General features: G+C 42.1%; 1 protein-coding gene across 1 annotated transcript; it reads right to left on the bottom strand.

The window, feature by feature from the left end:
• Positions 1–502: 502 nt before the first annotated feature.
• Positions 503–8,513, bottom strand: kbtbd8 (kelch repeat and BTB (POZ) domain containing 8). Its single transcript, XM_036559695.1, has 4 exons — positions 8,488–8,513; positions 6,522–6,729; positions 3,686–4,803; positions 503–1,589 (listed from the first exon to the last, which is right to left on the bottom strand). The coding sequence occupies exons 1-4, from the start codon at positions 8,501–8,503 to the stop codon at positions 1,126–1,128; spliced, it is 1,806 nt and encodes a 601-aa protein (XP_036415588.1). The 5' UTR covers positions 8,504–8,513; the 3' UTR covers positions 503–1,125.
• Between the last annotated feature and the right edge of the window lie 5,783 nt (positions 8,514–14,296).

Below are 14,296 nucleotides of genomic sequence, written 5' to 3'. Positions count from 1 at the left end.
GGTATCCATCTGTAGCCTATACTAGTGCTCCTTGGATAACAGCACTGCACAGTTCAGTGTTTTTTTCCTGTTCTTGCACACTTGATTCAACTCAAGAAGGGTTAGCTGGTGAGTTGCTTTAGCGTGACAAAGCTAAGAACACACAATAGCAAAAGCTCTACGGACACCAATAAAGACTTCTGTTGGGCAGCTGAGCTCAACAAATAACATGAAAAGCAGAACCAAAAATGAAACTTAAAAACTGCAGCGGCTTCAAAAAGCATATGGGTTGACATGTTACAAAGCAAAACTACAAAAGTTATTTTTTTAAAAAAAATACCAAACAAAGAAACAAACAAACAGCCACCGAAGCATCTTGGCAATTAAACTAACCTAAACTGACCATGACCTAACTAAATAGTCAAAACAAACAAACAAAAATAGAGAGAATCTCTCCATAAGTGGCAAGAAAGAAAGTCTATTTAAAAAAAAACAAAAAAAAAAAAACACAACAACAACTCAATCTTCAGACCTAGCTACCCAAACGGTGAGCACCTCGGCCCACCATACCCGTATGAATATATAGCTATTTATATATTTATTACTTTATTTTCATATTTCTGATGCTGACACACTGCTCGTCCTTTCTAAAAAATAATATTAAAATGAAAAAAAAAGGACTTCAACATCATCTACTCTGTCCCAACACTGCATGCCAACAAACCAAAGGAAAATCAAAAAAACAAACAGCAACAACAAAATCAAATCCCTAACTTATGCCATAAAGATATAAGCGAAGGAAAAAAAACATGGCTCAACAAACGCTTGCGAACAACATGATAATTGCACTTATAATTCGTTTTGTTTTTCGACTGTAAAACAAGCAACGGCGAGGGCACTTTGTGCTCGTCTCTCGAAGGTTAAAATACTGCCGTCTTTCTGGTTAGCCCTCGATCGAAAGCGTCGCCGCGTTTTTTTTTTGTTTGTTTTGTTTAAGACTTCACCCCTCCGTTGGGTTCTTGCGTGTTTGGACAGCACCATATGTGAGGGGGCAAAGGGGCACCCCTTTTCCACCCGAAAAAAAAATAAACAACAAAGAAACAAACAAACAAAAAAAAAAAAACTCCCTGCTTCCTCATCCACCACTCATAGCACTTTCTGAAGACACTGAGGGTACAGCTTGGCCACCACGCACTCAAAATGGCGGCCGAGGTCCCAGAGACGATCGGGCGTCTCGTAGACTTTGGTCCAGCGGTCAGCCTCTTCGTCGTATTGGTAGAGGGAGTTCTTGCGGCTGGTGCGGAACACGTGCTCCTCCACCATCACCTGCGTGGCGCGGACAAACAGGTGCAGCTGGCCGCCCAGCAGCAGGGCCTTGATGTAGGGGCTGGCCGCCTGCTCGAAGGGCAGGTCCCTCCGACGGCTCCAGCTGTTCTGCTCGATGTCGTACACCTCCACGGTGAAGGTGCGCTGGTGGTTGCGGCAGATCCCCGCGATGTAGTAGATGTGGTTCTTGTGCAGTGCCGCCAGGCCTTGGCTGCGAGGGACGCTCATGGGGGCCAGGTGGCCCCAGTAGTCTTTGCGAGGGTCGAAACAAAAGAAGTATTCGCCTACGGACAGATAAAAAGAAAAAATAAATAACAGAAAAAGGATAAACAGATAATTGACGAGTAAAAGTTTATTAGGCTCTAAACACCAGTAACCTACATGCGGCCTATACAGTCTAAGAGTAATGAAAATCATTAATATTACTAGAAGGAAACTGTTCTGCCGAAAGCTCACGCACAGGCATAAAAGCATTCATTAGGATACGAAAGGCGGAAACTAACCCCAGAAAAGTTCTCTTGATGTAAGATGTTCTGTTTTATATCCACATTAGTATTACTAAACTTTGAAGTGATAAAAATATTCAAATTTGTTGTTCAAAAATTAAAGAACACTTCTGAAGGCTTCATTTAAAGTCATCACAATAACTGAATATATCATACACTATCCTCAAGCCATTCAGTGTCTTTTAAGGAATAGTCTGGTGAAAAAAAGAAAACCACACAAGATTTTGCTTCTGTTTTGCACTGAAAGTTCGAGGCCAATGAAGCTAGTTTTACTCTACCAATTAGCACTGAGCAAACTGCATCATCACAAACTGGATCACTATAAACTTGCCTGAAGCCATTTCTAGTTAAGTCGCAGACTTGCATATGTGGTTAGACACTGACACACTGTTTAGTGATGGGTATTTCAGTCAAATTTGATATCTAAATCTGTAATACATTAGAAATAACATGTAAACCCTTCAACCTCGAATATAAAAAAAATAATTTGTATTTTCATATATCTTTTGGTTACACATAGGACTCTTAATGCTACCTCACGGTAGAGGTGCCAGATAAGGCATGAATGTAATATTACAATATTTCAGGAAGTTTTCATGATACACAATATGTTAAATATTTACTTTTCTTGACATCTCGTTGGAAAGAAAAAGTAGTGGCACAAAAGTATAAAAACTATGAATCCAGTTATTTGTGTTCAGCATTTCACAAACTATGCTATGTTAAATCAATTAAACAGGACTACTTATGCTCTCTTAATAAAACATGCATTTGAAAGTACTAATGACATTCACAATACTCAGTAAAGTACATTGTGACAATTTAGCATGATAACAATAAATACTGTCATATTTCCCAGCCCCTCCTCACAGTTGACGACTGCTGGACACACAGTGTCCAAGAATTCAAAACCAATGAGCCTCATTCACCAACTGTTCTTAAAGAGAAATTTCTTCGTAAAGCCCATTTTCATAGTTTTGATGAAAATTCCGACACTTACCAATATCTTCTTATGTAGGATTTGTTCTCAAGTAAGAACCGAATCTATACACTCTCAAGAGCACAAATGTGCGAACAATTCTGCGGTTTAAGAACACGTAATGAATCCGATGTAGACTTTTCTTTGGACATTTCTCAAGAACAATTTTTTTTTAAATTTAGGAAGATATTGGTGAATTAGGCACATTGTTTTTAACAAAGGTGTGCATACTACTGCTGACATTCTGCGTTGGCAAGCACCACAAGTCACCCACCGACTTCCAGCATTGCTCAATGTTGCTGAGCACCACTCAGCAGCTCTATTACTGCTCTAAACTTAATCCAGAACCACACCACAAAAAGCCATGGTAGATGACAAGTGGCTTAAAATTTACTCTGACGCTTTCTATGTGAGAGCAGCTTTTAGTCTTTCGGCATTTCCTTCACTGGACTGGACAGATCAGAACCTCTAGCCAAAACTTAAGACACAGGCACTCTGATGGAGTACGGAGTTCAGATATATGGTGGAGTATGGAGCTCAGACACCTGATATTTCTTACATATGAGAACATCGCTGCTTTACTTTTAATGTAAGTCAATGGAACCAGACGTTTTTCCAAGTCAATGTGGGTCATTTTTTTTAGTCCATTCATCATGAAATTTACATACAATGCAAAGGGTAACAGGTATTTTCAGGTAGATTCGAGGTTTGCTTCCGACAACAGCGATATATAAATGTTAAAAAAAGGCTAATTTGCTTCTATTCTATTCAATTTCATCAGCTTTTATGATCACGTAAAAAATCTCTAATACTTATCCATAAAAATTGACATATGTTGTATATTTTTGCCCCAATGATCCTGTTTTTAAACAGCTTACATTAAAAAAATACTCACCTTGGAGCACATAGATGCGGTCCTTATACTCTATGGCACTGTGGAACTCCATGGCAATAGGCATTGGGCTAACAGCAGTCCAGCAGTTGTCCCGGGCGTCGTAGCACTCGACTGATTTCAGTGCATTTCGTCCGTCCCCTTCGTACACACGTCCACCGAGGGCATACAGTTTGCCACAGCAGTGCACCAGCCTGCAGCCGATTCGCGCTCGCAACATGGGGGAGCGCGGTAACCAGCGGTTTCCGGCATGCTCGTACTGCCAGAAATCGCTTTCTGCCCGGTGATCGATGGACACCTCGCTGTTGCTTGGCCGGTATCCGCCAGCGATGAAGATGTCGTTCTCAGATGTGACGACGATGCCGACCTCGCGGAGGTCATTGGGTGGCTTGCAGAGTTTGTAGACCTTCCCCGTGGCGGTGTCCAGGCAAGGCACCGTCTGCTTCTTCCCTGAGTGTTTGTGCGCCGCATCAAAGCAGATGATCATCTCGGATGCGGTCATGCCGAGGCGCTGCGGGCAGCCGCTGGTGCCGTTCAGCCGCCCCTTGTCCGCAGGCTCTTTGGACAGAGCCAGGGCGAAGGCGGGAGGGATGTGGCTCAGAAAAGCCTCATCCAGCAGCGGTAGACGGATGCACTCGGCGAAGACCTCTGGTAGATCAGCCTCGCGGCGCGGCCGGTCGTGCTCCAGCCAGCGCACTATGCTCTCGTATACGTGCTCCTCCTTCTCCACGTTGAGGTCATCGTTGTTGAGGATGCTGACCAGCTGCTCCTTGGTCAGCTGCAAGAACTCCTGCTCGCCCATCACGCACAGGAACTTCTTGCGGATGTAGTCCTGCGAGCGCTCGCGCAGCTCCTGGTGCCCGTAGGCATCTGCAAACATAAACACCCCTATGCAGTTCTGGGGATCCAGCCGGCTGATCATGAAGTGAGCGCACTGGTCCTGCAGCGCCGGGATCTGGAAGATGCTGGCCGCTGTGAACAGGGCCTGCACGTTGGACTCGGACAAGGTGACCCGTGAGGTGTAGGCGTAGTCCAGAACCAGGCGCATGGACTCTGACTCGACGCCAACGATTCGCACCTCGCGCTGGCTGCTCTCCGTAAGGCCACTGGTGAACATGGATCTAACACAATTGGGGAGATGAGGAGGAAAAAAAAAAAGAATAAGTTTTCTGAAAAACAATCATTCAAAGCTCTTCTTGATCTGACTTGATAGAGAAAAAAGTAAACCAAAAAGACTAGAGACATCTGAAAAAAAATGCCAAAAACAAGTTAATAACAAAAGTTGTGTGTAGCTGCATTAACTCTGAACCTCTCTAATGGAGAAAAAACAAACCAAAAAGACTTCTGAACAGCATCAAGGTGTTTGTAGCAAGTTGAATATGGGTGCTTAGATCAATGATGAAGCTTCACCGATGTTTTTTCTGGCTTCAGAAAAACAGGACAGTTTTTAGTGCTAAGTGTCTAAGCCTGTAATTCTTAACGCCATTACACAAATACAACGCAAAAGGAGAACGGAGAGTTTCATTGGTTAATTCAGGAGCTGAAACGTTAAGTGGTTTCACAGATAGCGTGAATAACTCAGCTTGAAGTGCTTTTGGAGATGCAGCTTCACATGTTATGAAGCAGAAGTTATACTAAACTTTTTGGTGTTTGTCAAAAAGTTCAGATTGCTGGGATACAGCGAATCAGTCTTCTTGGCTACAAATAAGTATCTCAAAACAGTCACACTGTGGACTTTCATATACATAAATGTTATCATGCCTTGTCAGGTAAAATATTTAGCTTCTAAACAAACACGTTTCTACATAGATTCCCTTCCAAAAACAATTTAACAGTTTTGCCCAGCTCCTGTGCTCCAATACTGGAGTGGGCAATATAGCTGATATGGCAAAAATGTAAAAATCATGACACTTTAAGAAGTTTTCATGATACACAATGTCTCAATATTTATTTTTTCTGACATCTGATAAGGTAGAACAGACTAAGTAATGGCACATTTAAAAAAAATAGTATAAAAACTATTAATCCAGTTATTTCTGTTCCAACATTTAGCACACTATGCTACATTAAATGAATTAAATAGGACTAACTATGCTGTCTTTTTAATCAAACAAGCTTTTTAGAGGAGTTTAAGCACTTACGATACCCATGATATACTCAGCAAATTATATTGTGACATAATTTATCACAAATAGAATTGTTATATTTCCCAGTCCTAGTTAAAAGCATTTTAAATGTGGCATTACTGGTGCATTATGTGTATACTAGGTTATCAAACCTCAGAAAAACAAGAATAATCATGCTATATAATATACATTGTGAAAGCACAGGGAGATTCACTCGAAAGAGGCCCCGAATATTCTGTAATGACTGTCACTAGGACGAAGCAATCTGAAGGAAACAACACGCAATGTGCTCCTCAGTATATGGAGCTTCAATCAGGCCGGGATGCCCCTGCGTCGGAGCGATGAGGTAGGCGCTCACGGCGTTTACCTGCGTTTGCAACTTCCAGGTGCATACCCCCGTGCACCTTCATGGAGATCACTTACAGCATCGCACATAATACAATGGATTACACACGTCAAGGTCTGTAGCATATTTCTTTTGGTTCAGATTACTTCATCCTAACGGGTGTTACACCAGAATATCCGGGGCCTCTTTCAAGTGAATCTCCCTGTATCTTCATGTGTTGGAGTATGTTTTTGCCATATATCCCACTCTTACTCTAACAAACCCATTTGCTACTTTCAAAGCCTGCTTTTCATTTATACCTCAGTGGGTCTCGTTACCTTCGAACTACAAGATCACTATGAAGACATTTCCTTGAAGCAAGTTCTACCTGAAGTAAGGGCTGATGGCAGCAAGCACATTTCTGTGACAGGAGAAGGTCTTGCCATGGTCCACCTCCACGACGATGTCGGTCAGCTGCGCTTCATCATACAGGGCTTTGAGCTGCTGGAGGATGGTGCAGGCGTGAAGGGCGTCTACTCCGTTATAGCTTGTGCTTGCAGGAGTCCCATTCTGTACTTGTAACAGCTTTCCTACGTCTGTGGTGAAAACATGTAGAGAGAAATGCAGAGCAATGACCTCACAAACTGAAGAGCTGCAAGACAAACCCAAGAACTGACAAACAGAATTACTTGACTCTTAACACTGACCACAAAATCTGTAAACATCTATATTTATTCTAATGTAAACTAGTGGGACCATCACATAAATCAGGGTTCAGGTATTTACTTAATGACTTTTCACAGGAATAGACCTGCAATTCATTACTAATCAGAGAAGGTGGAAATTATTATCACTAAGTGCCGTTAAGTTGTTTTCGACTCCTGTCGACCATATAGTGTTTCTACAGAATATCCTGTCTACTGTTTGGGTCTTCAGGCTTCTGAATGGCTGATTCATGATTGCACCCATCCATCTTGTTGCTGGCCGTTCTCTTCCTCTTTTACCTTCAACTCTGCCAAGCAAAACTGGCTCCAAAATGTGGTTATCTGGGCTTCGAGTGAGAAGTGAGGCTCGATTTGTTCGAGGATCCATTTGTTTTCTTTGCCATCCAAGGTACTCCACAAAGTGTTCACCAGCACTGAAGTTTAAAGGCATCTATATTTTTCCTGTTGCACATAGGGTGAAAAAAGAAGCTTGCTTTGGGAACTATAAAAGCAATTCTGTAATTCAAACCCTTGCCACATAGGTGGTCCTGATCCCTTTCTGACAACCTCAGCCACAAAAACAGACCTGCTGGCGAAAAGCAGGGTTAACCTCAAACTGAGTCAGCAGATTTGGGATTAGCCAGCTGTTCGTCTCCTCCAAACACTGGGGCTGGTGGTGACTTAAGTGGTCAACTTTGCAGTGTCATTCATGACAAAGCATGACATCAGTTAAAAACGGTGATTAGTAACGTTAGCTAATGTTAGTTAGCACAGTAACGTGTAACCGGCCGGCATTTTCCAATCAAACCAACCGGATGAGGCTAAAGTTGGCGTTCCTGTTCACCAGGTTCTTGCTCCAGTTTTCTCGTTCCACCTTAAATGGTGTAGAATGTAGCGCAGAACGAGCAGCCGGAATGTAACTGCTGCACCATTTAAGGTGGAACGGGGAAGTTCGAACAAGAAGCTGGCATCAGTTTCCTATCAACCGGCCTTTCTGAGCAAATTAGCCTAGCTAGTTTATACACTTAACGTTAGCATCGAGGGCTTCTTTCGACAAGCGTGTAAAACCGGCAGACAGTGTGAATGAGTTAAGTTAGCCAGCTAATTTTGGCAACCTATGGTTGTTAATTTCTCGCCAATATAGTTAGGTTACCTCAACTGTGCCCAGCAGGAGGTAGCAGCTAAGCTAAGCTAATGGCTGTATTTTGCTAGATAGGTAAACTACAAATCAAGCTAGTCCTGAAGTGTATAGGGACACCAACCATCGAGTTAAAAAGCTCTGAACGCTGTGTCCTCCAACGAGACGACGATATATATTCTGAAACAAACATTTCGCCCTAAAACTATCTGTATTTTAAAACTACAACCACTTTTTAATTCACAGCGGCCGCTGTTTACACAATCGCTGCTCTGTAGTCGGGCTAGCAGCTAAAGCCAACGCTAATGCTAAAGCTAACCAACCCGTCCTCACTTTTCCGGCTACACTGACACAATCTCATCTTTCTCTGCGTAAAAGAGACACCCCGCGGATCCTAAATGACCCGGAGGGATTGGCGAGGGACATCTCTAATACGTGTCATACAAATAAACCTGAAAACTCTGAAACAGAAGTTTGAATCTTGAAGAGAAAAACAATCGTGAAGCTCTAACCTCCACCGGCAGCCATTCTCGCCCCGTCTGTCTCACTGCTGCGAGAAAAAACGTCACCGGTGAATCTGAGCCCCGGAAACAAGCAGCAGCCAATCAGCTTCGTCGAAGGCTTCTTAGCGACCAATAGAATTAGACGGCGTTCATACTTTTTCGGGCTGCATCCAAGGCGATGTCACGCACAGGCAACAGAAGGTCCGGCTTAATTAAACCTGCTGCACTGAGATTAACAGTGGCAGGAATTCGGGTGAAGTGAGACACTTCTTCGCGATAGTCAATCAAAATCACTTCCAACAATTTTTCAAAATTTCAGAATAATTCAGTTCAGTCCTTGAGATGTAAACAGCCATTCAAAGTGGTCTGAATGTAAAATGGTTGATAGATTTATTTACAGTGGTGGTGATAAGAACCAGGGGTCGCCATGTTTACAACACAAATATAGCATTTTATTTACCAAAACCACCAGTGAACCTTCACATCTTCTGAGTTTTTATATGTAATGTTGATTATGGTAAAATAGTCATAAATCTGAAAAAATAAGCTTTAATTGGGGACCATTTTGCCTCACAACACACTGTGTGTACCTCTCTGCCACGAATGAATTAAAATAAATGGGTTCAAATACATTTTAAGCCAAATTTTATCACAAAACTAATATAAAACAATAGGCCAAACATCAGGAAGTGCATATCTAACCATTTCATGCATTTCATGTAATAACTTTCTGTGAGGGAGCTTTTAGAGGTGGACATCTGGTTCCTATCACCATCACTGTGAACAATTCTGATTCAGCAAGTTTCTCTAGAATGAAGCATTTCACACCAAACCACTCTGAACGACTCTGTTTACGTCTCAACCATTTAATTCTTGGACAATAACTCACACCCCCTGCATGCTACACTGGATAAATAGAGAAGCACATTCAGTGGCAGAATCTAATTATGTAGATTTTTTTAAAATTGGTGGAGTTGCCCTTTAACCTGAACTTACCGTTAAAAGAAAAGATAATATGAATAATCACCCCATCCTAAAGTTCCCCTTTAGTAGACCCACCCTGCCAGTGAGCTAGACTAAGGTTGGACTTTAACTCACTAGGGTAGCAGAGAGGAACAGGGATTCATTAATTGATTAATTCATGAATTCATTCATTTATTCAGTTCTCTCTTTAAAATGGACAGAAGTAAAGACAAAATTCAACTTTCAAGATGCTGCTATTGCTGTTTTTTTCAGCAATGAAATGTACTTCTGTCCATTTTTGTAAATAATAGTATGTCATAGAGTGTCAGAAACCACATAAGCAAGACTATTTGAGATTATTGAACACCTCAACACAGTATGAGTCAAGTGTGTGATGATTCAGGCATATAGTTAGCACGATTCTAATTGGTGCAGTATAATTTTCCATCACTTGTAACCTACATTAGCCTCGTAGCTCCAGTGCAAAGCTAAATAAGGATTGTGTAGACAACAGACATTCTGGATGATTGACTAAGTATGTATATTAGACTTTAGCTTTAATCTTGCTGAACTGAAATTGAACAAAACTGAATTTAAATGGAAATACATACAGAGTGTGTTTACATGCACTTAATAATCTGATAACTGCGGAAAATCAGATTTTGTTAGTAATCCGTTCAACTTGAGTAATCAGATAATGGAAAACTCCAAAAGTCACTTTATTGAAAAATACGAACATACACTATCCAGAAAATGAAGAACATTTCAATTCTTCACTTCATCAGCATCACTCCAAAAATGTTTTGTTGCTTTCTCGCAGGTGCAGTTAAACACTTGCTGGTTCTGGGACAGTGGTCTGTTTTTTGCACATGCACAGACGGAGAGAAACGAAAGAAATCAGAGTAAGGGTATACATGCCCTGAAAAACCTGATTACTGAGCTAAAATCCAGCTCTCCATCAGATTAATTGGATTTCTAAGCCTTATCCAATCTTAGAAATTGTATGCTGTTTGCATGACCGCTTGAATAATCCGATAAATGCGAAATCTGATAATGGTCAGATTATTAAGTGCTTGTAAACACAGTCATTGATAAAAACAATCTGGTCGGCCTTAATTGTCTGCACATGTTGCTGTCGCTCTGGGTACGAGTCTGCTAAATGAATAAATGTAAATGCATTGAATTATTCATTCATTCGTTCATTCAGTCAGTCAGTCACTACCTGTACTTAATCCTATCGAATTTTATAATCCTATTTTCCTTTACAATAGCTGGATGGTTGGGTGCTCCCATTTTGGCTGCTGTCCTTGGCTCAGTTTTGCTATCAGCTCTGCGCTGACAGTAAATCCATTCTACTGCTGCCTGACACTGTAAAATGACACAAAAGGAGTCCAATAAAACACAGCTGCAATCTACGCAATCGATTTCACCTGCTTTTTTTCCCACTCCCTCTCTTCCTCAGGCTGTGAAATTGGACCTAGCTGCTCTGAAATGAAAGGAAAAACGGCTTCCCGCGGCCTCCGCTAGGCCATGATACCTTTTCTCCTTTATATTTCTTGCCTATAACCTGCACTTTAGATATATAGAAAGCAATTTCCTCATATAGGTGCATGAGACATTCCCCGGATTGCATTTTGTTGGAACACGAGTGGAAAGGCTGGCTTTGGCCATTCACGCCTTCGCAAAATGCCACCCTCTGTTTGGGTTACTGGACCACTCACAGAAACAGCCACACGAAAGGAAAATAACTCAGGGCAACAGTTGTTAAAATTCACAGCCTTGAGTTATTTTCTTTTTGTGTGGCCATTTCTGCAAGTGATTCAATGAATAAAAAATCTGCTTGGGGCTTGTGAGTCTTTCAGCAAAGTACTGATTACTTTATCGATTAAACTACAATGACAAAATCTGCCTCACGTCCGTTTATGGATTCTATAGTCTCCTCACTGAGTTCAAATCAGCTTCACACATACTGAAAATTGTACTATTCAATAGGAGCTTAAAGAGGAATTCCACCCAAAATTTCTACATAATTCAATCTTTGAAAACAAAGTCATTCAGAGTGGTTTGATGTGAAATGGTGCATCATAGAGAAACTTATCGACTCAAATTTCTTTACACGGGGGATGGTAGGAACCAGGAGTCTCAAAGGCCCCGTTTACACCTGGTCACTTCTTGTAACTGGTATCTGGATTGTATCCTGATAAGATTTTAGCCACATGCATTTATACTCGGTAGTCAAATGTGCCTCTGGTTAGTTGGATTGAAATCTGATTGCTGTCTGGGACGGAATATGCAAATCCGCTCGTTATGCAGCCACCAATTACCAATTGTGTATCCGTTCAGCCTCTTCCTGTTTCGTACAGTAGTGTCTGTCCATATAGCTATTAAACATTTTGTGTCGTCCGGACCCAAACCATATGGACCCTCATGATTATCTTCCTCGCAGATACAGTTCACATGCCCAGTGATGTACTGCATAGGGAGGGGTTTGGGTTGCACTGTGAGGGGTTTGGGTTGTACTGTGAGGGGTTTCAGTTGTACTGGGAGTTGTTTCAGTTGTACTGGGAGGAGTTTTAGTTGTACTTTGAGGGGTTTCAGTTGTACTGGGAGGAGTTTTAGTTGTACTGGGAGGGGTTTCTGTTGTACTGGGAGGAGTTTTGGTTGTACTGGGAGGGGTTTCAGTTGTACTGAGAGGAGTTTTGGTTGTACTGGGAAGAGTTTTAGTTGTACTGGGAGGAGTTTTGTTTGTACTGGGTGGGGTTTCGATTGTACTGGGAAGAGTTTCGGTTGTATTGGGGGGGTTTTGTTTGAACTGGGAGGAGTTGTAGTTGTGCTTAGTTTGTGTTTAGTTGTGTCAACATGTTGTTTTTTATCCCAGTGCTACAGTATTTTAATTTGGGGTACAACAGTTGTAACTTTTGTTCTAGTACCGGTGCTACCTACTCAAAAAATCATGCAAAAACGTGTATCTCCAAAATGCTAACTTGACAGGAGAAGGAAAAATTGTTCTTAACTTATAATGGAAGTAACATTTGGACCATTTCTATTGGTCCACCGTGAAATGTTAACACAATGCGAAGAGTAACTGTACTTTTCGAACTATGGAAAGAAGTAAAAAATGGCAAAAATGAAGAGAAAAGGTTTTTGAAAGCAACGATGTGCAGCCCTGCAGTAAAATCATGAGAAACGTTTATTTACAACAATACTGGAAAAGTCTATTTGATATTTTTCATAATCGTGTGTGTTTTATATGTATGGACGGATGTGCTGGTGTGCATGTGTGTGTTTGGCTTTGCACGAAAATAGCAATTGCACTCGCTTGGTGATCAATTTTCTTACACAGAATAAAAAGGTACACTCTTCTCAATCACTCCTGCTTCTGCACAGGAGAGTGAGAGAGAGCATGCGGTGTGATGGGGCTTGCAGTATTGAATTGCAGAGGAGACAGCTACATGGGGAGTGGGATGGAAAGCAGTGGAAGGGGAGGCAGGGGGTGTAATTGTCGTTTAAATGTGTGGGTTTTTTTGTCGGAGATGGAGGTAATAGGTTATTACAGGCCTCCAGGGACGTGTGCGCGAGCGTGCGCGGACGCTGGTGGATGCGTTCGGTCTTCTCTCCGCCACCCATGAGGAGGTGAATAGGAGCACCACGGGAGGCGGCGGTAAATACCGACCTGAGCTTACGGCTTCATGTTTAAAAAGTGCTTCTGGACCCCCCGTCTCAGGCCTGAGTGAGCAGGTGCTCCAACATCTGCTACTGCATCCATCACTCCTGCTCTCAGTCCCTGTAAGTGTCTCGAACCTGGAGAAGAAGCTGCGCTGACTGTCTCTTCCCCAGGACCCAAAGATCTCCATGAATCCTCCATGAATTCCCTTATGAAGAGACAGCAGAGTGTTCCTGAATCATACTCAGTCATGTACGGCAAAACACAGAGAAACGTTATTTGTATTGATAAGAAACATTTGAGTGAGAATTTCATAGGACAGCAAAGTGGATAACACCATCATCCCAGCACGAATGGCACTGCTTTGTCAGCAATGCTGTCACCATGGCAACATTTACGAAGGCTGTATGTCGCTGTCGGTCATGTACTTACACCAGTTCTGCTACGAGGGTGGAACAATAGTTTTTTTCAACGCCATGTGCTTCATGTGCTGTGGTTGTGCATCATGGGTTACCGTGCTCCTGGACAGTGAGGAAAGACAGTGAGAACTCAGGTTCCAGAGCCTTTTGAGGAGCTAGAGTTCTGTAGCTGTGGGCCCTTTTCAACTGAGAGATCAGAACCTTTTGAGGAACTAAAGAGTTCTGGAACTATAGGCATGTTTCCACCATGGTTCCAGAACCTTTTGAGGAACTACAGAGTTCTGTGACAGTAGGCCCATTTTCACTGAGGTCCCAGAAATGTTCAAGGAGCTAAAGGGTTCTGGAACCATAAGTATGTTTCCACCAAGTTTCCAGAACCTTTTGAGGAACTACAGAGTTTTGTGACAGTAGGCCCATTTCAAATGAGGTTCCAGAAACATTCGAGGGACTAAAGTGTTCTGGAAGTTCCAGAATCTTTTGGGAAATACAGAGTTCTTTGACAGTAGGCCCATTTCAAATGAGGTTCCAGAAACATTCGAGGAACTAAAGAGTTCTGGAACTATAAGCTTGTTAACACCAAAGTTCCAGAACCTTTTGAGGAGCTAGAGTTCTGTAACTGCAGGCACATTTCAACTGAGATTCCAGAACCTTTTTAAGAATCTTTAGACTTCCAGAAATTTTGGCATTTCAAACATAATTCTGTGACCCTTTGTGGAACTATAGAGTTCCAGAACTATAGGTGCCTGCACCCCCACTCACAGCTCTAGAACCT

The sequence above is a fragment of the Colossoma macropomum genome, unplaced genomic scaffold (assembly GCF_904425465.1).
Source record: "Colossoma macropomum unplaced genomic scaffold, Colossoma_macropomum, whole genome shotgun sequence".
Taxonomy (NCBI): domain Eukaryota; kingdom Metazoa; phylum Chordata; class Actinopteri; order Characiformes; family Serrasalmidae; genus Colossoma; species Colossoma macropomum.
Note: the sequence above shows the minus strand (reverse complement) of the source record. Positions and strands in the feature narration are given on the sequence as shown.